The sequence below is a fragment of the Nannobrachium achirus genome, assembly GCF_963921795.1.
Source record: "Nannobrachium achirus genome assembly, chromosome: 7".
In the NCBI taxonomy this organism is placed as follows: Eukaryota; Metazoa; Chordata; class Actinopteri; order Myctophiformes; family Myctophidae; genus Nannobrachium; species Nannobrachium achirus.
The window spans coordinates 5,444,819-5,471,092 of record NC_137816.1 but is presented as its reverse complement, the minus strand read 5'-3'; the positions used below and the strand labels follow the sequence as shown (position 1 = coordinate 5,471,092).

General features: G+C 43.2%; 2 protein-coding genes across 2 annotated transcripts in view; one reads left to right on the top strand and one right to left on the bottom strand.

The window, feature by feature from the left end:
- LOC308289096 (alpha-taxilin-like) overlaps positions 1 to 26,274 on the bottom strand; it is a 621,916-nt gene that overhangs the window by 238,413 nt on the left and 357,229 nt on the right. The gene's annotated exons all lie outside the window — the stretch shown is intronic.
- LOC308289095 (transducin-like enhancer protein 3-B) overlaps positions 8,794 to 26,274 on the top strand; it is a 68,791-nt gene continuing 51,310 nt past the window's right edge. The window contains exons 1-5 of the mRNA XM_080730654.1: positions 8,794 to 9,266; positions 9,846 to 10,070; positions 11,628 to 11,728; positions 12,063 to 12,126; positions 14,591 to 14,635. Coding sequence (XP_080586780.1) covers positions 10,047 to 10,070; positions 11,628 to 11,728; positions 12,063 to 12,126; positions 14,591 to 14,635 — 234 coding nt within the window. The 5' untranslated portion in view covers positions 8,794 to 9,266; positions 9,846 to 10,046. The remainder of the gene's footprint in view (positions 9,267 to 9,845; positions 10,071 to 11,627; positions 11,729 to 12,062; positions 12,127 to 14,590; positions 14,636 to 26,274) is intronic.

Genomic DNA, 26,274 nt, shown 5'->3' with positions numbered 1-26,274 from the left:
GCTGGTGGATTCTTTTGGTATATACTGTACTTGGCAGTTGTGTATTGAGTGTGGAAGGCATTCCAGACACTAGGGGTGCTTTTTAGCTTTCTAAAACAGACCCCCAACAGACCCCACCGTATCCATGATCAGCCTCCAGACAATGACAGATAAAATACATGTTGAATCGACATGCATACTAAATCCAACCCATCCACATAAAACATGCCCAAAACCTTTATAAGCTTGAAACTAGAAAAAAGACCACAAATCTCTGCCAGGAGGCATGCCTCCATCTTTCTGTATAATGTGGCATGTGAAAATGCTGTTGGGATGTGAGCATGTGTATAACAAAGTAAAGGGCAATGGGAAGAAGGGCTAAAGGAGGCTGATTGCTTCTTAATTCCTCATGTCAATTTAGGGCGGACTGGGAACACGAATCAGCCTGGGAATTTGAAGGAATACTTGATGTACTCGATGAATTGAAAAATAATGCAAAAAGGGGTCCATGATTAAATAACAAACAACAAAACTATATTAAAAGAATCTGTTTATAAACGCCAACACAGCTCTCAAGAGTATAATTCAAGTGTCTTACTGTCATTACTTCAAAAACACAGTTTTTTCGCTGAATATTTAATGTTTAAAAGAAAACACTTCTGGGCTAAGCCATCTCGTGCATGAATTACAGTACGCACACGCCTGTGCGAACGTGTGAACTCAGCTCATGTTGAAGCCCACGGGCACGCCCAGATACGCTCCTCGCTTGTGCATCATGACGCGGTCGGTTTACACCAGAAGTGATTTAAAAAGTACATTTGTCAGTTTAAGAGCTGTGTTTTGGAAGTAATGACGATAGGACTGGATACGTGCCATTACGAATGAAAGTAAATTATAATTTTCCATATATTCAAGACCATTCCATGTATTAATATATATTTTGTGGTGAAGTATTCCGTTAAATTACAGTGGCCCTTATGGGACCAGTCTTCTATACGGGCAGGTTTTTCCTACCGGATATGAGCAGAGGCCACGCCCAACACGGAAGTGCCTCACTGCATTTCTTACCATTTTGGCCGATAAAGTACCGCTATTGACCGCGACGAGTCACGGAGGCGCGCCGTTTCAATCGACTTTGAGCCACGAGAGGCACCGTCGAGCGAGTTGTTGCCGCGCCGAACATTGTGACGGTCGCTTGAGCTGACTCAGTGCTGTTTGAGTTGCGTCCTGATAGAGACAGAATAGTAAATAATGTTTGGGTGAGAGCGTTTGGCTACTGGCCAATCACAGCGCGTCCTTGCACAAGCTCCTCCCCCTCCTCTCCTCAGATGCGGTAGGAATGAAATGTGTTGTCCATGGAGCAGAGTCAGCAGACCATATCGCATGGACAAAAATGAACAAGCATGTCTCATATTGTCAACAAAGCAGACTGCATGGAATCACAAAACATGGACCACCGGAGTCACAGACTTTGTTCCAATTCTGGCATAACTAGTAGCAACCATCACAAAACTGGAAAATATCTAACTTATGCTCGTAGGCAATGGTGCAATGTGAAATGTCGGCAGTGATGGGCAGTAGCTAGCTACAAGTAGCTTAGCTACATAGCTTAACTACATTTCTAAGTAGCGTAACGGAAACTTGCTACATTTCTCTGTGGATAGCTTGTAGTGTAGTTGAGCTATATTTAATCAAGAGTAACTAGTAGTGTAGCTTACTACATTTTCCAAGTACCTGGGCCATCACGGTCGGGATGAATAAATAAATAAATAGACCAGTCATTACAATAGTGTCCACAATAGTGAGGGGTATACATTTAATTTAAAGCTGATCAAACTGATCAAACTTTTGCCTGCCCATTTGTTTGGTGGAAAGTTGTTCTTGATTTAAAAAAAGTAGTGTTGATGTAACTAGCTACTTTTGCCCTGTAGCTTGTAGTGTAACTTGCTACATTTCTCTGGGGATAGCTTGTAGTGTAGTTGAGCTATATTTAATCAAGAGTAACTAGTAGTGTAGCTTACTACATTTTCCAAGTAGCTTGCCCATCACTGAATGTCGGGTTGTTACTGAGCCACACTCGCTGTGCTAGTCCGTTGAGAGAGAAACTTCAGGAACTTGGCAACATGCCCTATATTTACGGTACATATAATAAACATATTTGTAACAACACTGTCTATAGGGCTGTCACAAGTATTACATAATCGTCTAATCGTGATTATTTGACATAATCGTGATTATTTTTCATAATCGTCATAATCGTTTCCAGTCAAAATAGTGGAAATAGCCGATCTACAAGCTCACAACGTGTCGCATCGCGGCGCGTTGTGAGCTTGTAGATCGGCTATTTCCACTATCAATGTTCTTTTTTAAGTATAAAGTTGTCAAATATGTCAGTAATTTCTTTGTGTATTTAAGTTATGTGTCATATCTACCATGTGTAACTTCAAAGCCTAAAAGCCAAACAGAAATGTAATTGTCAACGACAAAAACACAATTAAATCGTTAATCGCAATTATTTGAGAGAAAATTAATCGTCATGTAAAATGTCATAATCGTGACAGCCCTAAAGGCCTCTCCATACTTTGACCGAAACCGCCGTTTTCGGTCAAAAGGTCCTTTTCTACCATACAATTATATCCCTCGGGACTTCGGAAATTTGCACGTCGGAAAACACAACTCACCGAACATTTCGGTCGAAGTATGGAGAGGCCTTTAGACTGTCTCTACTGCCTTCATCGACAGATATTGATAGGACAGGATAATTCTGGCCAGAACAGCAGCTATACAACCAATAAGAAAGTGGACAAATTAAGGTTGCGGTGTGAACTATAACATGTCATGTTGTTGTTGGGCCACACTCGACATGCCTGTCCTTTGCAAGAGTATTTGGCACCAGGCCCTAAATTGACATAAACATATTTGTTGTAATAACACTGTAATAACACTTTTGCACTTTAATAGAACATTGGGTAGACACATCACACATTAATCGCGACCGAAGGTCGCAGTTTACCATAAGAAATGTCACAGGTTGTCCGTAGACGTGTAGATGTGTAGATGTGAACGTATACACGTTTTTTCTATGGGCAAACCCATAGACCGTAAAAATTTGTTGAAAACCTCGCATTGGGGCCCGGCGGGGGGTCGCGACGCTACTGATGGGTTTGCCGCTCTGACATCACGCTCTGGCTTCACTGTGATCCCTGTCATCAATATTAAGATGCCCTATTAGAGAGATCCCTGAGATGCCAGGGGGAACAAATCCCTTTTATGCCCATATATGGAGATATGGAGAGTTGTGTGATGTCAGGGGAACAAATCCCTTTTATGCCCATATGGAGATCCCTAATCTCCACATCCCTGATGTCCACATCACTGTGACGCGTCAGGGCGACAAGCTACCTCGCCCTTTTCGCCCTGAGGCGTATTACTGGTAACTTGAGTGTAAAAGGGCACTTCTAAAGATCCTAGAGATTTTTATACTCTCTTACTTCTGTGCTCTGTGAGTATAAGGAAACAAAAGGAGAGTTTCCATTTAAGCCTATATACTCTTATCTTGATAAAGGTCTTATATATATATGTTACCGGATGTTTGGGTAACTCAGGACGTTCTATGTAAGAGCGCTTGTTTTGTCGTTCACCACACACCAATCACCACCAGGTGGCGACGACAGCCCATAGAGTTATAATGCGACAGCCATTCACTAGTGAAGGCGCTGACGTCACTCGTTTGCGACTCTTTCTTTATTTACTAGCCTAGCCTAGCCTAGCCTAGCCTAGCCATTAGCTCCATTGTAGTCACTTGGACAGGGCGTTTATCGTGGGCTTGCCCAGGCCTTACGGCCTGGGCATAAATATAACGATTGCATTCACCACGGCTTCGTAACTCGCGCGGCGCTCCGCCGGCCGCGCGGCCCTGGCCCGCTCTTCGCGGCCACTCGCACCTGCGGTGCTCGGGGGCGAAGAGCAGGACCAAGGTCCGCTGGCCTGCGCGCCGCTTGCAATGTCGTGGACAATCGAGCGGCTCCGTTCCGCCCCGTGCTGCACGACGAGTGCTCCGTTTCTCGACCGTCCTGTTTCTCTAACAAACCGTGACATATATACAATTTAATTAAAACTCCTGATACTGCAAGTACATTATTTTCCCACCTATAGATCGCCTATACTGGTATCATTGATATTGGAGTAATATCATTCCCAGGCAGGGATGTGCAGAGAATGTTAGAGAGGCACGGGGCTGACATTTCTAAAATGGCCTTTTGGTGAAAATATCGAAAATAGCAGACCTCCGCAAGCTCACAACGCTTAGGCTATTTTCGGTGCTTGATACCGAAAATAGCCTAAGCGTAATTAAGCCAATACTGGAGATTTGGCATACAGCATGGATTTCTATCAGAGAGGGCAATTCGTTCAACATAAGATGCTGCTTTCAAGTTCAGGAGAGTTTGGACCAGGCAATTCTCTTGCTAGCTTCAGGTGGCTATGGCATGGAAAGAGGGCATTTGCATTTCTCTCACCACAGTAAAAACTGCATTCAAGGTCTGGAGAGGGAACTTTTTACAGATGGGTAAAAGGGCAGGGGCTCACGTGTGCACGTTAGGGCATTCACGAATAGTCATTTTTAGTATTCAAAGTATTCGAATAGTCGAATATTCGACAGGACTGGACAAACTGTTAAATATTAAGTAAGCAAGAGAAGAACATTGTGAAAATAGCCGATCTACATGCTCACAACGCCTCGCATGTAGATCGGCTATTTTCACAATATTTATCTGTGGAACCGAGTCACATTAAATGTAATAGCTACAATTCCAAGTGCTTGTCAGAGTGGGGGTCCCCAGTTCAAATATGTTTATTTTGGGGGTCACGGCCTAAAAAGGGTTGGGAACCCCTGGTATAGAGCATTAACAAATTCATCCACCAGGGGCATTGACAACTCATTCTTATGACTTCCTATCTAGTCAAGCTTTCTAAACTATATATTTTTCAAAGAGAAAACAATAAAAAAAAAGAAGAAGAAAAAAGAAGCGAATATTCGACTTCGGTGAACAACGTAGAATAGTGACTTTGATATTTGAATATTCTAATATTTGGTGAATGCCCATGTGTGCACGTGCCTGTTCCCAGGCACCTACCTATACAAGTTACAACCCAAGGTTCTACCAAAGGTTCAATATGCTTTCAAGTAAAACCCACTGAAGCCTGTGCCAGTGTGATGGTAAATCACAAGCACTGGCTCACCTCATTACATTCTCTGCCAACGCAACCACGGACAAGAGGCTATTGATTGCTCATTGAGTTGAGAACTAAGGTTAATACAAGGCTACTTCCATTCCACAGACAGACATAGTATATGGCTGAGTGGTATAGTCGGGGGATATCTTAAAAAATCCTGGAATAAATTCCTTACCAAAACATTTCTTCACCAATGTGTTTGTAAAGGTGTCTAGTAACACATCTCACAAAGACTGAAATTCAGTTTCCCTAGGAGAATCCGTTACAGCTGATTAAAGTTGGTGTCCCATTAAATTAACTATAAAACACATCAAAAATAAATATGCTTTAAGTAGCATGTGAGGGGTCAAACTAGGGGTTTTTCATGATTCTGAATCCATTGTAAGCATTTGTTTTGCACAAAAAAACATTCCTTGGGCTAAAAACCGCCCCACAAAAATATGGTTTAGTGATGAGTCATCACTTTTCAAAGTTTTGGGGGAGCCGCCTTTACCCCAAGGAATGTTTTTTGTGCAAAACAAATGGTTGCAATGGATTCAGAATTATGAAAAAAAAAAAACCTAGTTTGTCCCCTCAGATGCTACTTAAAGCATATTTATTTTGGTGTGTTTTATCCTGTATAGTTAATTTAATGGGATCCCAACTTTCAGCAGCTGTCACGGATTCTCCTAGGAAAACTGAATTTCAGTCTTTGTGAGATGTGTTACTAGACACCTTTACAAACACATTGGTGAAGGATTTTTTTTGGTAAGGAATTTATTCCAGGATATGACACTATTTCTGAAGATATCCCCTGACTAATAGTTGGCTCAGTTTGCCAGCATCATTTTCTCACCCATCAGCTTTTGGTGGTCTGACCTAGTAGTGCAAACCTGCTAATGAGCTGCAACGTCTGCAGAACCTAACAAATTATAATTAAAGTATACCTAATGATTCGCTATAGGGTTCAAGTGTTTAACCCAGAGAGTCTAAATGGAACCAAATTTGGTTCCATTTATCTGAGTTAAAATTACCTCACACATCGGCAAACCAGACACAATCCAGACACAAGGGGGTCATTAACACCAAAATAAGTGTAGTTGTCTCTTAAAATAGCCTATATTTTGGTCTGAATTAGTGATATATACTTATTTGTTTATTTTGCTTTTTAACCATTTTTTCTCTCCCCAATTTAGAGAATACATGCCAAATAATGTATTGCTGATAGCCTACTAGGTGGGAGTGTGAGCGAGTATTTGGGCCTATATTAACCTCTATATTAATTTCTGTCATGTCAATTCAGCAAGTTTATTTAAAACTTTGAAAGGGAGTATAATCAATAATGTTGTTATGTGAGACTGGCCTATATTAACTTCTATATTAATTTCTGTCATGTAAATTCAGCAAGTTTATTTAAAACTTAGAAAGGGAGTATAATCAATAATGTTGTTAGAGACTGAAGCCATTGGAAAAGTGAAAGCTATCCACTTCAACTGCTATTAAAACAAACTCTCTCAGGGATAAGGAGATGTTTAATAGTTGCCATGTGTAGGCTCATTTGTTTTTGAACAATATAGGCAAATGCATTTTCTTTAAATGTGTAGGACTAGATGAGATGATGTCGCAATTAGATGGTCAATCAAATGTATAGCCTACATTCATATATATTTTGATCAATATAAGGACATAAACTGTTGACTGAAATGAGCCATTGTTTGAGTGAGGTAAAAAGAAAAAAGAAAAAAAAAAGCTTTGTTTTGCTGCATTACAAATGTATTCGAGGGGGGAGGGGGGAATCAAACTGATATTTAGCCCCTACTGGCTTTTTTTCCCCCCTGCTTTTGTTTTATGCAAGGCTCTTTTTACCACATGGTAGTGACAGATTGTTTGAGCTGGAAGGAAAACCCATTCGAAGCTAATTAAGCAGCCATTCCAGGCACTATTCGCAGGCAGGAGGGAGAGTAGCACAGGCATTTGTCAGCGCCGAACCCAACGTGGGTTTAATTGACAACTGGGGAGCCTGAGTGACAGCTTTTCCTGCCGCGGACCAATGGCAGGCCAGAGAGTGAGACAGCCGCAACGCCATTGGACCAAGCGCGGTGAAGGGAATAAGCTCCCCACGTGGGGGCGAGAGCACGGTGAGCATGCAACACGTGATAGGCTGATGATCTCCTCAGGCGCAGACGTGTTGTAGTCTACTACCTAGCGGTGCTGATATGAAAGCTTGTAGATGCTTGAGGTCTCGTTAGAAATGTAGGTCGATCAATTCAAATCAATCCAAAAACAACAACAAAAAAAGACTTCTCTTTAACATTTAGTGGTGTTCACGAATCACGATTAGGCTAACATGCATTTCTGGTTCTTTCCGACTGTTAATAGCCTATATGACTAATATTTTAGTATAGTGTCTCTCCCAAAATATACAACCTCCCTGTCAAACTCAAACCCTATTATGTCAGACTCATGGCATGATCGATCAAGGTCAAATCCAATAGACTGGCCTTAATGGCTTTAGTGGTGCGATCCAGGAAACCAGACAGACACGTTTAAAGCCTTTAGTCTGCAGCCTAAATAGTCAGAATTTTAAACTTTTGTTTTACATTTATGGTTGTTCACACGCCACTAAGATAGAACAGTGGTTCTAGAAATCACACATTCGCCCATGCAGGAGTCCGGGATGAATCAAACTAGTGAAAATAGCAGATCTACAAGCTTGCAATTTAATGATTGAAGACTTTATTAGAAGTTTGCATAGGAAAAAGTACAGTTTCATGACGGTACAGTTCACTGGTACAAGGTCTACTAAAAGGAGATCCAAGAAAAGACTAAGCTTATTTCCATAGGAAACCATTGAAGTATCTCATATAACATTGAATGACAGACGGATAGAACACAGTACTATGCAGTAGGTAGGCTATAGTCAGGAGAAAAAGGGTAAAACAATTTAAAAATAAAAACATACAGTAGGTAAATACAGGAATAGGAAACTTGGAGATACAAGGTTAGGAAATAGGAAATGAAAATTGGACTTTGACCCATAAAAAATGGTCGGCGGTGACCCACAAACGGGCCCAGACCCACTGTTTGGGGGAGCCAGCAGTGTGTGATAGAACACACGCGTTAGCATCAATTTGCATCACACGGAGAGATGAATTATCGCCGTTGTTTTTGAACAAGTTGTTGAACGTGTTGCTGCTGGACGGCGCGAGCTGAGAGCTCACACAGTTCCAAAATGGCGAGCACACACGAGGTCACATGCACCGCCGCGGTCCAATCGGGACGTCGGGTTACTGCGGGTCCCCACGTGGGAATACCGCAGCTTGATTGGTCAATCGTTACCAAACTCCTTCGTGGAACCCGATTGGTTGGTACACCGGGCCGGAGGGGGGGTGTACCAACCAATCAGGTTCCACGAAGGTGTCAGTGCAGTGTGTGTGTGTGTGTGTGTGTGTGTGTGTGTGTGGTACAGCCAGCGCGAGCGACGGAGAGAAACGAGGTAAACCAAACGCAAAAGCAATTGGTACATTTCGCAACGACCAACCGACAACCGTGCCCGTACTTGGACGATTCTAAACCCATTTCCTCGCGAAAATTCCGCCTTTTGGACTTAACGGGAGGTTTATCTACACTTCGAGGACCAAATAAAGACCCCTTTTGGAGCTGTATGTGGTCTCCAAAAACCCAGGGCTTAATTCTTCTTCTCGATAGGAAGGAAGGAGTGAAAACTGAACAGAGAAAAACGCGTTCCTTCTTCTCCAGCAGCAGGTCGCTCGCGGCGGAGGCTGCTCGGGGATCACCACCACGTACGGTCTTTTTTCTTTCTTATTTTTGGGGGTTATTTTTCTTTTCAAAGAAGGGCTTCGTGAGAAGAAGATACAACAACGATTCTCCATGAAAACGACGGACTTTATTTTTGACACGGAGAAGCTGTCGTTCTTCTGTGTGGAGGAGGAGGTTACAACAAGCCAAGGATATTATCGAGCCTTTGTGATATAAATATATACATAGTAGGGATACTGCTACTACTAAACGTTGGCCGAGTAGAGCGGAGGGGAGGATCAATCGAGACAAAGGTAAAGAGAGAGAAAGAGAGAAGGCAGGGGCGTCGATCTGGGGGGGCAACAGGGGATGGCAACCGCCACCCCCCCTAGTGTTCACATTTAACCTCGGATTCAGTCATTTTATGCATATTGTCCCCAACTCTTGGGTTTTTGCAGATTAATCTGTTTTCATCGCAATCGGATGCCCGTGTATGATTTACACAAGCGTTTTATTGTATGCAACCTCTTAATTTATTAACCACTTATTAACCGTGGCATCCCAATTCTGGGAAATTGGGAGAGTAATAATATATAAAATTATGACCGGGCGTGCTAGCAATCAAAATGATCAACTTTCTCTCTAGGCTATATTGGATCGAACATGTTACAATGTTGTCCTCGACGCATTAGCTTATAGTTTGCTGTTTCACAACAGAAAATCCAAGTAGCTTATTTCCATAATGTTTTAATCACCCCGTTTCAGGTCAAAATTGAATTAACTGATGGCGATTTTAAGTGCTTTTAGTTGTTGCCTGTGCATGCAGCTACTTTAGTAAATAAACAACGCGCCTTGTGACCCCCCCCCCCTCCCCCTGGTTTATTTATTTACAGTGAAGGATATACAGGACAAGGGCTCCAGTGATCGGGGTGGAAGTGTGCGCCCTCGTAGCCGAGAACAGGGCTTTTGTCCTCCGCCGCCATCCTGCGTGTTACACAGGGAGGGGTGGCGGTGATTACCGCACATTCATTGGGATTATACGGGGAAAGCAAGAGAAAAAAACAACAACAATTCCCTTGTGAGAAGGATTCGACATGTATCCACAAGGCCGGCATCCGGTAAGTAGCTCCGTTGCTTGTCACTATTCTGTAAATGTATGCAAATTTCACCCGCCCTTTACAAAACCCATGCCTAATTAGCTTGTCAGACAGATCTACTACTACAACACCTTGCTGTTTATGTTCGCACCACCACGTCGAGTTAGTATTGCTGCTGCTGCTGGTTAACAGAAACTGATGATGATAGGCGTTCAACGTCCGTGATCCATCCTGATAAAAGGGACTGGAACATTTGATAGAAATGTGTGACTGTACAACCCCCCCCCCCCCCCCCCCCCCCTCTCCCTCCTCCATAAATTGACTAACCTCCCCAGTGCAGTAGTTGCATTCTGCAATCTGCACGCCACTGGCATAATTGGCGTTTTTTTTATCATTATTTATTTGCACACACACACTCACACGCACGCACGCACACATGCACTGAAATCTATGAGGTTATGATTTCCCTCTCTCTCTCTCTCTTCCCCCCCACCCCCTCTCTCTCTCTCCTAACATCCTCCGACGTGCTTTGAGGACGGATGCAATGACCCGCCTCTGTCATCGCACACGGTGTTGAGTGATAGTTTGCTTCTCCCCCACCATTATGAAAGCGGCCGCCAGGCAGGGCTCTTGGGAACGCTTGGGTTCCTAGCAATGCACACTGACAAACCACCATTCAGACATGGGGGAGGGAGGGAGGGAGGATGTGGGGGGGATCCAGTTCACGCGAAAAAAGGAGGAGAAAAAGAGCTGTAACCGATAAAAAGCAGCGCTGACTCCATAGTAGTGCCCTGTGTGCCCATACAGAACTGTTGATGTGTCTGTGTGTGTTGTGCGGTTTGGTTGAATAAGAAGGGCGTGGTCGATTATTGTATTTTCTACCTATGATTATTTATGTGTAGTCTATAGGGTCTATATAACATGCAGTGATGGAGGAAGTAATCACATGTTTTACTTGAGTACAAAGTGAAAGTATCAATACGGCAATGTAGAAATACTGTTACAATCCCCATATTCAAAATGTACTTGAGTAAAAGTACAAAAGTATCTGCATAATGTACTTAGAAGTACCAAAAGTGAAAGTACTCATTGTGCAGTTCACAAGGGTTACAAGGGTCTACAAAGTAACTAGTAGGCAAAGTAAGGTGTTTATGTAATTGTAGTGTAGTAAAAGTACAATACTGTCCTCTGAGATGTAGCAGAGTACTGAAGAAAGTAAAAAGAATACCTCAAAACTGTACTTAAGTACAGTACTTGAGTCAATGTACTTAGTTACTTTACACCGTTGATAAAATATATCGTCACTGTCGTGCAGAAACCTCATATTTCCAAGTTTCAAATTAGCACTTTTTTTTTGTTTTTGTTTAAATTAAAGCCCTGCTTCGTCATACAAGACCGTCGCACAAAACTAGTAAAAACAGCAAATCTACAAGCACACAACACCTCGCGTCGTGTGCCCGTAGATCGGCAGTTTTCACAGTAGTTATCGTTTTTAAAATGATAAATACAAAACGAAAGGTTTTGGACACAAGGTTTCCACCCGACAACCACATAACAACGTTCAATCTTGCATTTCAGGCACCACACCAGCCAGGACAGCCTGGCTTCAAGTTCACTGTAGCAGAGTCATGTGACAGGATCAAAGACGAATTTCAGTTCCTGCAGGCCCAGTACCACAGGTAATGACTAAATGACTTTAACTTCCTGAAAAGAATGAGAAAGAGGAAGCTGGCTCTTGTTAAAGCCTGTAGCGTTCTGTATGTAGGCCTATAAAGGTACAGAGGACCTAATCCTGCATAACTGTTTAGATGCAAAGTTGTACTGTTATGCAAATGTCTAGAGTAACACGGCCGTGTCACTCTAGACATTTGCATAACAGTACAACTTTGTTATGGTTATTTGCTTCCTAGGGCGTTGTTTTGATATAACTTGATCTAGCGTAGCTTTGTTAAGCTAATTAAGCAAGGATAATTAAGCCTAATCACTGTTTTCCCTCTCTTCCGCTCTCAAAAGTCTTAAAGTGGAGTACGATAAACTGGCCAATGAAAAGACAGAGATGCAGCGCCACTATGTCATGGTAAGCGGAACAACAACCACAAGAAAGACTTGTATATATTTCATTTGAAGCCTTAAAGGGCAAGTTCACCTCTGGGACAACCAGATCTTATTTTATTGTTCTTGTTTGGGACAAGATCAAAACAATCGAGTTATTTTTTGTGTTCAATCTGTGTTTTGAGATTTTTACTATTTCAGCATGAATGATGATGCATTTTGCAGCATGGTGACTGATATGATGCACAATTTGAAAAAACTTGCCCTTTCTTTAAAAGACGTAATTGACCCCAAAAATTAATTTATTTTCTACAAAATACACACCCCATGAAGCCTTGAGTCCATGGAGATGTTTTAGTTTTTGTCGCATTCCTAAGCCAATAATTTGATGACAGGCGGAGTCTCCGGTAGAAGACTTGCAGAGCCTCCTACTGACCGATGGTCCGATCATCAAATTATTGGCGTAGGAATGTGACTAAAAACTAAAAAATATCCCTGAATTCAAAGCTTCATGGGATGTGATTTTTTTTGGGGGGGATGAAGTATCCCCTGAAGAGCCAGTTCACCTCTGGGACAACCAGATCTTATTTTATTGTTGTTTGGGACAAGATCAACACAATCCTGAGTTATTTTTTGTGTTCAATCTGTGTTTTGAGATATTTTAGTATTTCAGCATGAATGATGATGCATTTTGCATCATGAGTCATCATGCTGCCCTTTAATTGAAATATCACAGATGATGGCAAAACATGTTTTGTAGAGAGGTCATTCTAGGCTATAGCATTTGTCCCCGCTGAGTATTGTTGAATAACTCCTATGTCTGGTTTGGTTATTGAAGTGCGCGGTCAGTGGGGGCAGGTGTGTGCTGTCTGTGTCGGGTGGGGCGAAACCACAGCAAGGGGTCAAACGTCAGACCGCTGATTGTGGGGTGTGACAAAAAAACCCATGACCCCCTCTCTACCTTCTGTGGCTCCGGGGGCCTTCTTTATGACCCCTGCTCCCACACATACAACAACCCTCTACCCATGACCCCCTGGGGGTTAATGACTGGCCTGCTGGCTTTGTGTGTGATTCAGACCGTTTGGGGAGGGGTAAGGATTGTGTGTGTGTGTGGGGGGGGTTATCATTTCAAATTGATCCATAGGGGGGCCGGCAGACATTGGACTCACCAAATGCATTATTATAGTTTGGGGCTTTGCTTTTGTACCTCGCCTGCCGCACCCTATAGCCCCCCCCCCCCCCCCCCCCCCAAGTATAAGTGTGATATTTAGATTTGTAGCTCTTTAGTTGTTGTTTTTTGTGTTTGTATTTACTTAAATTTGTATTTAATAGTCCTATTGATAGTCTCGTTAGCCTGTCGGTGGTACTTGAATTCACATGATTGCAACTCGTATTTATCTTACATTCGGTTCAAATGATCCCCACTAATCTAATCAAAATCAGTGAATCTGTGCCTCTGTATTTACTGTTTGGCTGCGACAGTTATACTGCCACAAAGGTAACTGCTGGATAATGCAAGTAATTCTCTTGTGTGTATGTGGGGAAAAAAACAACCCAAGCCAATATCTCACACAAGTGATGTAACTAAGGACAAACTGTTATGGTGGTGTACATTTGCTATGCTTATCTTGTTTGTCCACGGAAGGAATGACTTTAACCAAACGTCGTGGTACGTTTGTTAAATATTATTTTCTCTTCAAAGAACCGGGGGGGGTGTTGACTTTACCAATGGCAGCCTTGTGTGTTGTGTCTTTGATAAACAAGACAAATTACAAGGCTTTATTGTATCACTCCGGGGTTCAAAGTTGATAGAGGTCATCAGTAGATTGGTATTCTTTACCGTCACCGCAAGGTATCTTGAGTGTATTATGTCCATGTACTCTTAGACTGTTTGATGAATTGAGTACAAAGGACCCCCAATGGAAACAATCCATAGTGCTTTTGGGGGTTTAAAAGTCTCTTAGCAGACCTTGTATCGAGCTGTAAGTGTAATAAAATAAATGCGGAGAGTATTTAGTCAGAATCACAAACTCAATTTATAATTGAAACGGGGAAAACAAAGAGCTGTCCATAAAGATCAATCATCCAGGATAATGCTGTTCTTTGTTTAGTATACATCTATTTACATGGGGGGCGGCATAGCTCAGGGGTAGAGAAACCGTTATTAGAGCACGAAGGGTTCCCAGTTCGAATCCGGGCTCCCCCTGAGTTAATGTCGAAGGGTCCTTGGGCAAGACTCTGAACCCCACACTGCTCCCGGTGAGCTGGTTGGTGCCTTGCATGGTTTCCTCCGCCACCGGTGTATGAATGTGTGCGTGAATGGGTGAATGTAATGCACAATCTCTGTAAAGCGCTTTGGATAAAAAGCGCTCTATAAATGCACCATTTACCATTTACCATTTATTTACCTCTGTGATTCGGTAAATATAAGGATGAAGTACATCAGTGAAATCATTGACTCGTATCGATTGTTTTTGTTTGTTTTGCAGTATTACGAGATGTCCTATGGGCTCAATATTGAGATGCACAAACAGGTATGTAACAATGTTTTATGTGCTACTGCTATATTTTATTTAACTGTGTAAGACAGCATAAGGACTAGGTAGCAAAAGCCAGCGTTCTTGTTTTGTTTACGCTCTGACCTTAGTTCCTAGCCTCATCCTCGAATGCCTCTAGGATGCAGGTCTACACACACACACACACACACACACACACACACACACACACACACACACACACACACACACACACACACACACACACACACACACACTGACTTCCTGCAGTCGGTGAAAATGCTGACGGGCCAAACAGCATGAAGGACATGCAGCCTGATGGGGATGCTTTGATAAGATTAAAGGGAAGTCTTTGGCAGGCAGTTTGAGGGGATGTGTATTTGTGTGGCGCACACACAACCTCTATGTGCGGGGTGCTCTTGTACCTTTGGGTGCTTGACTGTGTGCACAGTCTGCACACTTCTAGAGACCCTGCTTGGTCTGCCTCTCCAATGCCTGACAGGCTAAAAGCTCATTAGTGGAGCTGCCACCCCAGTACGGGGCATCACTCAACTATAGAAACACTTGACTATGGCTGAGTAGGGTGAAACATCAGCACTTCCATCCCAAAATGCCAGAGACGGCATTTTACCAACCTAGTGGCACGAAAAAAAAAAACAGGCAGCCCAAAAGCAGAGTAGTACTGTAGCTCTCTAACGAGTTAGCATTGACATTTTTGGAATCACGTTTTGGCTCTTAACACATCGGATGCCCACGTTAATTCAGGGTTTACCCTCGCAGGGGCCCATCGTCTCCATGGCAACACGTCATTTACGTACCTTCGCGTCGTGGAAAAAGTATCCGTAATACGTTGAGTAAATGTAATCCAAGTATGTCCAGTTTATTCTCACAATGATCTTTTCTTTCAGTCAGGACAGCTTTTTACCAATCTTGGGCCACAGCGTGTGTGTCACGGGCGGTAGAAAGGTTCGCGTTTTGAACATGGTGATTGAAAAAGCTAGACCAGGAGAGGAATCCGCCATGTTACGTTACCTCCGCCGTGTCACTGGGAAATAGTATCCATGATACGAGTAAATGTAATCCACGGATGTCCTGTTTATTTTTACGATAAAGTTTTCTTTCAGTCAGGACATCTTTTTATCAAACCTGGGCCACAGCGTTTGTGTCACGGTAGGTAGAAAGGACAGCGCATTGAACATGGTGATTGAAAAAGCTAGACTAGGAGAAGAATCCGCCATGTTACGTGTATCTCCGCCAAGACTCCGTTACTGGGAAAATACTAGTATCCATGATACATACGGGTCGTGCGAGCCTGCGAGGGGACGATAGAGTGCAGTGCAGGATAGGAACAGAAGCTTGTGATTGGCTGCAAGGAGACTGCACATCCTGGTCACGTGTACCGCGCTGCATTTTGGGAAATGTAGTGTTTTTCCCATATTGTTGTCGTTTGATCACCGTGGTAGAGCCTTCATTGCGGTAGCAATGTACAGTAACTACAGTACAGTATAGATTATTGTAAAACGCGTCAAACGCGTCGTGGGCCTCCAGAGACATCAAAGAGATTGGCGTGTAGACACCTCGTGGGCACCCGATGTGTTAAAGGAGTAGTTCACCCCCAAAATGACTTTTTCTCTATTGATTAGTCACGCCATGGAGACTTGAGTTAAATAATATTTTTAGTTTTTTGTCGCATTCCTAAGACAAAATTTTGATTTGAGTAAATTTACCCCCATTGATTCCGGATGGGGACCCGTTTCGAAACGGGTCCCCATCCGGAACGAATGGGGGTAAATTTATCGTTATCACATTTTTGTCTTAGGAATGTGACAAAAAACTAAAAATATTATTGAACTCTAGTCTCCATGGCATGAGTAATCAATAGAAAAAAAGTCATTTTGGGGGTGAACTACTCCTTTAACTCTGGGGTAGGCGTATAGGATTTTGCCCCTTTACACTATCTGTCTTCAGATAAAGAATGAACCAAAGCCATGTTTTATGTTTCATTGGTGCTAACAGGATGTTACAAAAGCTTTCATTTCACTGATTTACAAATGGACAAAGATGAGCTTAGATGCTCGTAGTAAAGCCACTAAAAAGAAAGTAATAGCCCTCCTTAAAGGAGTAGTTCACCCAAACGTTCTAATAATTACTTGAATTCATGGAGATTTGTTTTGTCGCATTCCTAGGCCAATAATTCGATGACCGTCAAAAAAATATTGTCTTAGGAATGCAACAAAAACTACAAAATCATGAAATCAAGCCTTTATGGGTTGTGTAATTGATAGGAAATAGGCCATTTTATGAGTGAACTACTCCTTTAAACCTTAAAGTTAAAATCAACAGATGACAAGCCACGGTGTTACATTCTAGAGCATTTGTCCCTGCTTTCTTGCATCCCTTTATCTTCCATTTCCTTTGCCTTTGATACCCTTTGAATTCCATTCTTCTGATCTTCTGTTTTGCCTCCTTCGCGTTTCCTTCATCCATCTTCTCAGTCTTGGGTTTGTTACCCTTCTCTGCTGCCTTGCACCCCCTATTTTCCACCCCGCTCAGATGGAATGACATGAACGATAGCCCACACATCATTAGCTGAGTGATGTGATTTATGAGGGAGGTGAGGGGTACAGGGGGGGGGCAGCGTTAGAGAGGGGCTTCATAGCTCTCACCCGTGGGCCTGCAATGTTAAAGGCATAAGCCCAATTAGAACAGCGGCATACTAAAAAAGGAAAGGAAATCAGGCTAACTGAGTTCTTGTGTGGGCAGTTTTGGGGTTCAGGTATGCAAACTTGCCAAGTGTGGATGCGCCTGTTTACTGTACAGGGTTCCCATGGTCATGAAATTCCTGGAAATATTTTGAAATTAGAAACATATTTTTCCAGTACTGGAAAGGTTTTGGAATTGATCAAGGGTCCTGGAAGGTCCTGGAAAAAAATAGCTATGCATTGTCTTTGGTTATTGATTTTGTTAATAACTCTGAAATGACAAATTAAACATGGTCCAAATTGTCAAACATTAGAGGCAGAAATTGTGAAAATAGCAGATCTACATGCTCACAACGCCTCGCGTTGCGAGGCGTTGTGAGCATGTAGATCTGCTATATTCACAATAGAACAGTGTTTACAAAACTCCTCAACTCTTAGTGCTCGTCAGGGTGCCGGGGGGTCCCCAGTTAAAATATGATTATTTCGGGGGTCGCGGCCTGAAAAGGTTGAGAACCACTGGCATACACTACCTGTCTTTGGGCATTGTGCATAGGAGTAAGCGACTCGTTATTGAGCTGAATTATTGTTATATTCTCCTGGAAATTGGGTTAAATATTCTGGAAAAGTTTTGGAAATGAATTGGTAAAAATGTGTGGGAACCCTGAACTGAATTCTTGTGTGGGCAGTTTTTGGGTTCAGGCGTGCCAACATGCCAAGTGTGGATGCGCCCTGTTTACTGTAGGTGTGTTCGTGTTGATAAAGGAGCGTTGCTACTTCTCATCCTATACCCTCCTGTCCTGAGTGGTTCTTCCTGTCAGGCACTTATCACTAATAGGGAGGTTGGAGCTGATATCAGGCTGGCGGTGTGGACCGGACACGGAACGATGGGAAGGGAAGGGAGCTGTGGGGGTAGACGGGTTAATCGACTGCTCCCTCTCCCCGGTGTGTCGCCTTTTGTTTATCAATAAAGCCCCGATGGAGTTGACGGCGGGGCTGTGAATAATGCATGGCCGCTCTGACCCCGCCCTCCCCCCTCCCTCCTCCCCCGTCCCTGGTGAGCTAGTGTTTGTGATGACATCAGCGAGTGGTAAATAGATGGCCCGTGGCTGTCCCCCACTATTGGATAGGAGGGAGCGATTGTACAGATGGGCGATATTACTTAACGCGTTCAGAACGGGTACGCTGTATTGTGTATCATTATGTTATGCTTTAACTATTGAAAAACAGCAGATATACAAGCTCACAGCGCGGCACCGAGTGCCGCGCTGCGAGCTTGTAGATCTGCTATTTTTCTAAAATCTTGAAAATTAGAATTTTGACCAGATTCTATAAGTGTCTTTTGAATCCTTCAAAGATTTTTTTGAAAAACCCATGTTTCTATGTCAGCAATCTGGCTAGCCATCGTCAAAGAAAAGGTCCTTTTCACTATGTCAGTGGTTCTCAAACTTTTTTCATGTGAAGGACCCCCAAACTGATATCTATTTGGCCACGGACCCGCATCTCAAAATATTTAGTTCCAGGGACCCCCCAGAAGCAAAATTTGAGTTCGCTTTGAAAATACATATATTCAAAGATTTGCACACATTTTCACAACTTTTTCAAAAATAGCAGATCTACAAGCTCGCAGCGCGGCACTCGGTGCTGCGCTGTGAGCTTGTATATCTGCTATTTTTCACTGGTTAAAGCATTCAATAATTCTAGCCCTAAATGGGTTAATTGTGTCATGAGGAGCTACAAAACTGACAATTAAAATGTAATGCATTGGGCATTAAGCTCACACACGTGTGCACAATCTGCACATATAGGCCTATATGTGTGCCTTATAATTTATGTTAACACCCATTGTCTTCGATTGACGTACGCGACGCACACACAGCATTTCAAGGTCTAATTGACACGGCTTCCCCCTATCCTGCCGCTGTGAGTGGTTGGCGTGGGGGGCTCTGTATGGCTGCCAGGGGGGTGATTTGTTTTGACAGCGTCTCTTCTGATGGCAAAGAGTGCGGGGCGGAGGTAATCACCCTCACTCGCTGTCAATAAGTGATTTTAATTAGCGCAACTCATTAGGCTGCCTCAGCAAACCAACGCGCCCCGCTGACTCTTGCTCTGTGTGATTGTACGTACGTGTGTTTGTGTTTGTGTGTGTTTGGGGATCTGTTTTCCACTCCTCTGTTCTGCCTCAGTTCTATCTCACTCTTGTCGTACCCTTTATCAACGCGCGCCGCTTACATCCATGTCTGTTATGTCCTTTTTGCGTCCCACCGAGTTGCGCAGTTAAGGGCTTGCAAAAAGCCAGATGCAAGTAATGTTATAATATACTCACACATTTACAAAGTTGACAAAAAACGGCACGTTAATTGGAAAATGACTTGAGTTTCCGTCAACTCTTCAATCTGCAGGATAAGAGTGTCGTTAAATGGCAAAAAGATTTCCCTAAGAAAATAATGTATTCTAAACCCATGACCCGTTGTCCTTCATCAGACAAAGACGAGAACTGGGCTGTACCGGCACGAGTTTACTGAGCTGTGGAGACTCGACCACATGCAGCTCAGCTGGTGCAGTGAAATGATTGATAGCAGGAAGGATAGTGTTATATGCATCCTGGGGATGCAGGGATGCTTAGTTTAATGAGTCCACTATAAAAACATATGGGTCAGGGACTCAGGATGCAGGGTTAGTAGCATCACTGCAATTAATAGAATATAATTTTGCATGGAGTGAGTGTCGTGCTATACTTTCGCTAGTTTTTCGGATGTTTATGCTTATGTGACTCTGGTTGTTTGAGCGTAAGCCTTGGTAACCTCCCATGACGCTTTGAGTTGAAATAACAGAGAATCTCTCTTTGTGGCTTATCAAGGAAAGTCGTGTCAGTTCCGTGGGTGGGTGGTGAGTGAGTGAAAGGAATTGCAGAAGTAGAGAAAAGGGGGAACAGCAGCGGAGAGGGTGGGGAGTGCTTGTGCCAGGGACGTGCTGGCCATTGGGAAAAGCGGGACAACTCCCGAACGGCCGGTTCATTCCCGGCCGGTCCAGGCCGGCCAATAGGAAAACAAATTAAATAAAATGTCTGCCTTTGTTCCATTTTGGGGGCTGGGCGGCCAACAAAGTAACTGTCGTCACTGTCGGGCAGAAACCTCGTAGCATCATACAAGGCCGTTGCACAAAAGTAGTGAAAACAGCCGATCTACAAGCACACAACGCCTCGCGGTGCGAGGCGTTGTGTGCTTGTAGATCGGCTGTTTTCACTAGTTTAAATACTTTTTTAAATGATAAATAAAAAACAAACGCTTTTGGACATACAAGGTTTCCACCCGACAACGACGAAATATAACTCATCTAATTGGCCCACTGGCTTGTCACTTGGCATGATCTGAAATGGCAAATCTTTGAGTAGCAGCAGCAGCGCTATAGAGAGAGATCTCTCTCTATAGCAGCGCAATGAGGGCCTCTACAACTCTTTTTTCCCAGGCTGAATCAGGGGCCCAGCACGTCCCTGGCTTGTGCGAACTGTGCGAATGAATAATTTATACGGGATTCCTGGAATTGTTTGCCAAGGTGATGACGGCTGACTTGTCCGTAAGCCAAAACAAACTGACTCGGAGAACGCGGACAAAAAAACAAAAAACGGGAGAGGTTGTTGAGGTTACTGGAGGCTGCGAAACATGCCTTATTATGATAGCCAGGCGAGGATCGCTGGATGAACAGCGCCGCACAATTAGTGTGTGTTTACTGAAACAACTTGCACTGTGTGTGTGTGTGTGTGTGTGTGTGTGTGTGTGTGTGTGTGTGTGTGTGTGTGTGTGTGTGTGTGTGTGTGTGTGTGTGTGTGTGTGTGTGTGTGTGTGTGTGTGTGTGTGTGTGTGTGTGTGTGTGTGTGTGTGTGTGTGTAGTTTCTCGGTTTCTGTTGGCAGAGCAACTCAGAAGAGATTTAAACGTTTTGTCCTTGTTGGTTCACATTTTGAAAGTAACTGCCTGGATAGGATTTGTTGGAAAGTAGTACACATTTAATGTGTGGGAGTGGGCATTTGTTGTGCACGTCCAAAAAAGTCTATTGTGTGCATTTTGTGCATGACATATTTGGCATAACCTCATAAAAGAAATCGACACATGGCAGTAGATCTTTTTTTTTTTTTTTAGATTTGTTTTGGGGCTTTTTATGCCTTTATTTTATAGGATAGTAGACTGACAGGAAATGGGGAGAGAGATGGGGAATGACATGTGGCAAAGGTCGTCCGGATCGGGAATCGAACCGGCGACGCCAGCAGGCATCATAGCCTGGTATGTGATATGCGCCTTGACCACTAGGCCAGCAGGCACCTCACATGGCAGTAGATCTAATATATTTTTTTTGCATCAAGGCTGATCTGTGCAACAATTTTATTTCTCCTATTATAGTTGTATTCACCAACGCAGATGTCTTCCTCAAGACGTCATCCACATAAGCCAATACGTACAGAATAAGAAACATTGTAGCCTACCTTGATTGTCTTTCCCCCACCCCCGACTCTTATCTCTCTCTCTCTTCTGCCCCGAGAAGATGGAGTTAAGTCCCAAATTGACGTCTTTTCTTTCTACCCATCATATGCCACTTGTTATCCTCCGCAATTGAATCCTCGTCATAGTCTCTCCTCTCCACTCAGGGGCTAAAGCCTCGAGCGACAAAACAGCCAAATGGCTTTCAACGCGCCATTGACAGGGATGGGATGGGGGTGGGTGGGGGGGGGGAGTTCATTGTGGAGAGGGCCTCTCCAAGCTCTGGCACTGCTAGACAACACTGAGTACCTGTAATTGTGGAGGCTGCAGTGAAAAGCCTCTGCAAGCTCAAGGGCTTCTGTTTTCAACGGCTTAAGAGTGACAATAAACTCTATTTCCAGCCGCTGTGTCTCTGCCTGCTAAAAGCACTCTGGGAAAAAATGTTGCCTGGCTGAAGGGAATGAGTCATTTTGGAGTGCGGAGACACTATAACATGTTGGATGTATTTGGATCTTTTACTTCAATATGACTGTCAAAAGTAACGTGTAAATAGGTTTATTGCGACCGAAGGTCGCATATACTCTGAAGAACCGTGTCACTTGAGTGTCCTTCCTTCCTTCCGTATCCTCGTGACCGTCCGTATCCTCTGTGATGTCAGTGTGATGTCAGCGAGTTGTGACATCACTTCCTGTACAGGGCGGCTACACGAAATGTGGATAACACTATATATGGAGATAGTCCAGTCCATCATGTCATAAGGGACTACCGTCATAGAAAGTAGCCATTGTTAGGCCGGAGTCATTGGCTGTCTAAACATGGAGATGTGGATAACACTATATATGGAGATAGTCTAGTCCAATATGTCATATGGGACTACCGTCATAGACAGTAGCCATTGTTAATCCGGAGTCAATGGCTGACTGTCTGTACAGGAAGTGATGTCACATGACATACTTTTTATGCCCATATATGAGTCCTAACATGGAGGTGTGGATAACGCTATATATGGAGATAGTCTAGTCCAATTTGTCATATGGAACTACCGTCATAGACAGTAGCTATTGTTAGGTCGGAGTCAATGGCTGTCTGTCTGACTGTCTGTACAGGAAGTGATGTCACATGACATACTTTTTATGCCCATATATGAGTCCTTCTGTACCACATCTCCATGTTTAGGCAAACTCCACACAGAAAGGCCCTATCGCCAACCCAACCTAGGGTGTGAGCGATAGGGCCTTTCTGTGTGGAGTTTGCATGTTCTCCCCGTGTCTCCTAGGGTTGATACCCTCACAAAAACATGAACAAACTCCCCCCAGAATGACAACAACTAGAATCGTCAGAGAAACGCTGTGGTTGGCCAGATGGTCAAGAATTGGCGCGACCGAGGTCATTTGGACCTATACATGGAGAAATGGAGCAAACCTGTTTGGCCTAAACATGGAGATGTGGTACAGAATGACTCATATATGGGCATAAAAAGTATGTCATGTGACATCACTTCCTGTACAGACAGTCAGACAGACAGCCATTGACTCCGGCCTAACAATGGCTACTGTCTATGACGGTAGTCCCATATGACATGATGGACTGGACTATCTTCATATATAGTGTTCTCCACATCTCCATGTTTAGGCCCTATCGCCAGAGTTGGGATCCGTTACTCCAAAAAGTAGTGCACTACATATTACATATTACCTCTGAAAAAAGTAGTGCCTTACACTACTTCATTACTTCCTGGAGAAAGTAACTTGTTACACTACTCGTTACACTACTTTTGCGTTACTCCATAAAAAAGCCTGAGATGCATTGCCAACATATATTAGATGTATTAAATATTTATTATATATTATTATAATATCTAATACAATACAGTTATGTTGTTCAATGAGGTGAGCAGGGCTCACTGGTGGTCATTTGAATGAGGGTAATAATAATAATACGAAGTTATAATAATTAATCAAAATTATAATAATTAAATTATTTCTGAGCCCCTGTGGCCTTATTTAGCTCAAGCTCACATATGAGTTTATTCATTTATTTATGGACATACAAGGTTTCCACCTGACATTATATAGCCTATAGTTCTGTATCCATATGTCAGTCAGTTTAAGCAGATTTCATTCCATTTGGCTCCTATGAATTTTCCAGTCCAGGGGTGGACATGACCTGGCGGAGATTCTCCCCCCACAGAGCGCAGCAGGTCATAGTAATTATTATAATTTGTATTAGTAAGTAGGTAGTTCTGTAGTCAAATACAGCTGGGGGGCTTATTACCCCAGGGGGGGCCTATTCCCCCACTCTACCCTACTGTAGCGGGCGAAAGTGATGGAACTACAATGAGATGACTCTGTGTGCAGCAGAAGCACTAAAACAAGGTCAAACTAATTCTAGCAGCGGAAAACTTCCCATTTGCTTAAAAAAGCAACATAACAGCGATGGTTTTGCATAAGGAATTATTAATTGTCCGTCATCATCAGCTCATGTCAGAGTCTCAGAGCAAAGGTGAGGTGCTCTTTTTCCCTCTCTCTCTCAGCCTACCGTACATTTCCAGTAGGCTAATTCATTCTTGTGGCTCGCTGGATATTTAATACTCACTATTTGGGGGTTTTAATGTATCTTGTCACGTGTAGGATATTAATCTAGGCTGTGATTCAAACGTCGGCTTTGCGCACCTCGTGATGCGCTGCCGTGCCACTCTTTTTTTCTCTTTTCTCTCTCTCTCCCTTTCTCTCATAGGCAAAAGGTAACTCATTTCTTTGCTTGATATTATAAATATCCGTATTTGGGGGGTTTGCTGTTTTTAGTCCCTTGTATTAATCTATATGCGATGGTTATCAAATGTCGGGTGGCTGCTGGCTGCTGCTTGATTGCCACAGTGTCACCGTGACCTGCTGCTGCGCTGACAATCAAATGTGTTTGATTACCTCTTCTTTGGTTAGTTATTTTAGAGAAATGGCAGTTCCAATGTTTTAAAAGACAAGTGATGATGTTTAGGCCTACAATCGGTTCCTGCTGAAGGCAGAAGCAGAAACTGCAGGCACGAAAGTAGCGAGTAGCGAGTAACGCGACCAGGCAGTATTTGTAGTGTTATTATTATTTCGGAGGAGTAGTACCGTTACACTACTCGTTACCGAAAAAAGTAGTATTATTACAGTAACGCGTTACTTTGTAACGCGTTACACCCAACTCTGCCTATCGCTCACACCCTAGGTGGGGTTGGCGATAGGGCCTTTCTGTGTGGAGTTTGCATGTTCTCCCCGTGTCTCCTAGGGTTGATACCCTCACAAAAACATGAACAAACTCCCCCCAGAATGATAACAACTAGAATCGTCAGAGAAACGCTGTGGTTGGCCAGATAGTCAAGAATCTTACTAGTATAGGTCCATTTAAGCCCCTTTTCCACATGCCCAACACCACACCACTCCACACCCCACCGCCCACTTGTGCCAGGTTTTCCACTACAAGGACCTGGGTAGAGTGGTGTGAAAGTGGTACCAAACGTGGTACTAAAAGGTATCCACTCCAGAGTAGGTCTGAGCTAGGCCAAACGGGGCCAAACACTTCATAATGATTGATCACTCACTGACTTTTCATTTAGACCACCAGGATATAGTTGTAATACATGATAATAGTGTTATACACTATTATAATCGATTATAGTGTATTATAATTATCATAGTAATACATTAATACTTTATAGTGTATTATAATCACAGTTATAATCCATTATAGTGTATTATAATTTAGGATAGTTGTAATACAAATGTATTATTATATTATAATCACAGTTAAAAGGGTCAATTTGTTTGTTACCGATAGGGGTACTTTTGTGTAATGGAAAATGTCAATATTTGTATGTGGTGCGGTGTGGTGTAGTGTGGTGTGGTGCTAAAGCTGCAGTCGAAAAGGGGCTTTACAGATCTTCTGTAAACTGTCGGAAACAGTTGTGTACTTGGGAGGTCTGTCAGAACTTATTGCGAGGCACCCCAACTGTGAGGGAAGGATAAGCCATAGGCGCTCTGGGAAAGCGATTGTACTGTACAGGGACGTGCTGGCCATTGGGAAAAGCGGGACAACTCCCGAAAGGCCGGTTCATTCCCGGCCGGTCCAGGCCCGGCCATTAGGAAAAAAATACAAATAAAATGTCGGCCTTCGTTACATTTTGGGGGCTGGGCGGCCAACAAAGTAAATCGTCACTGTCGGGCAGAAAACCTCGTATCTCCAAGTTTCAAATGTGTACATTTTTTCGCAAAGCAAAGCCCTGCTTCATCATACAAGGCCGTCGCACAAAAGTAGTGAAAACAGCAGATCTACAAGCACACAACGCCTCGCACCGCGAGGCGGCGTGTGCTTGTAGATTGGCTGTTTTCACTAGTTTAAATCATTTTTTAAATGATAAATACAAAACAAACGGTTTTGGACAAGGTTTCCACCCGACAACGACAAAATATAACTCTTGTAATTGGCCCACTGGCTTGTCACTTG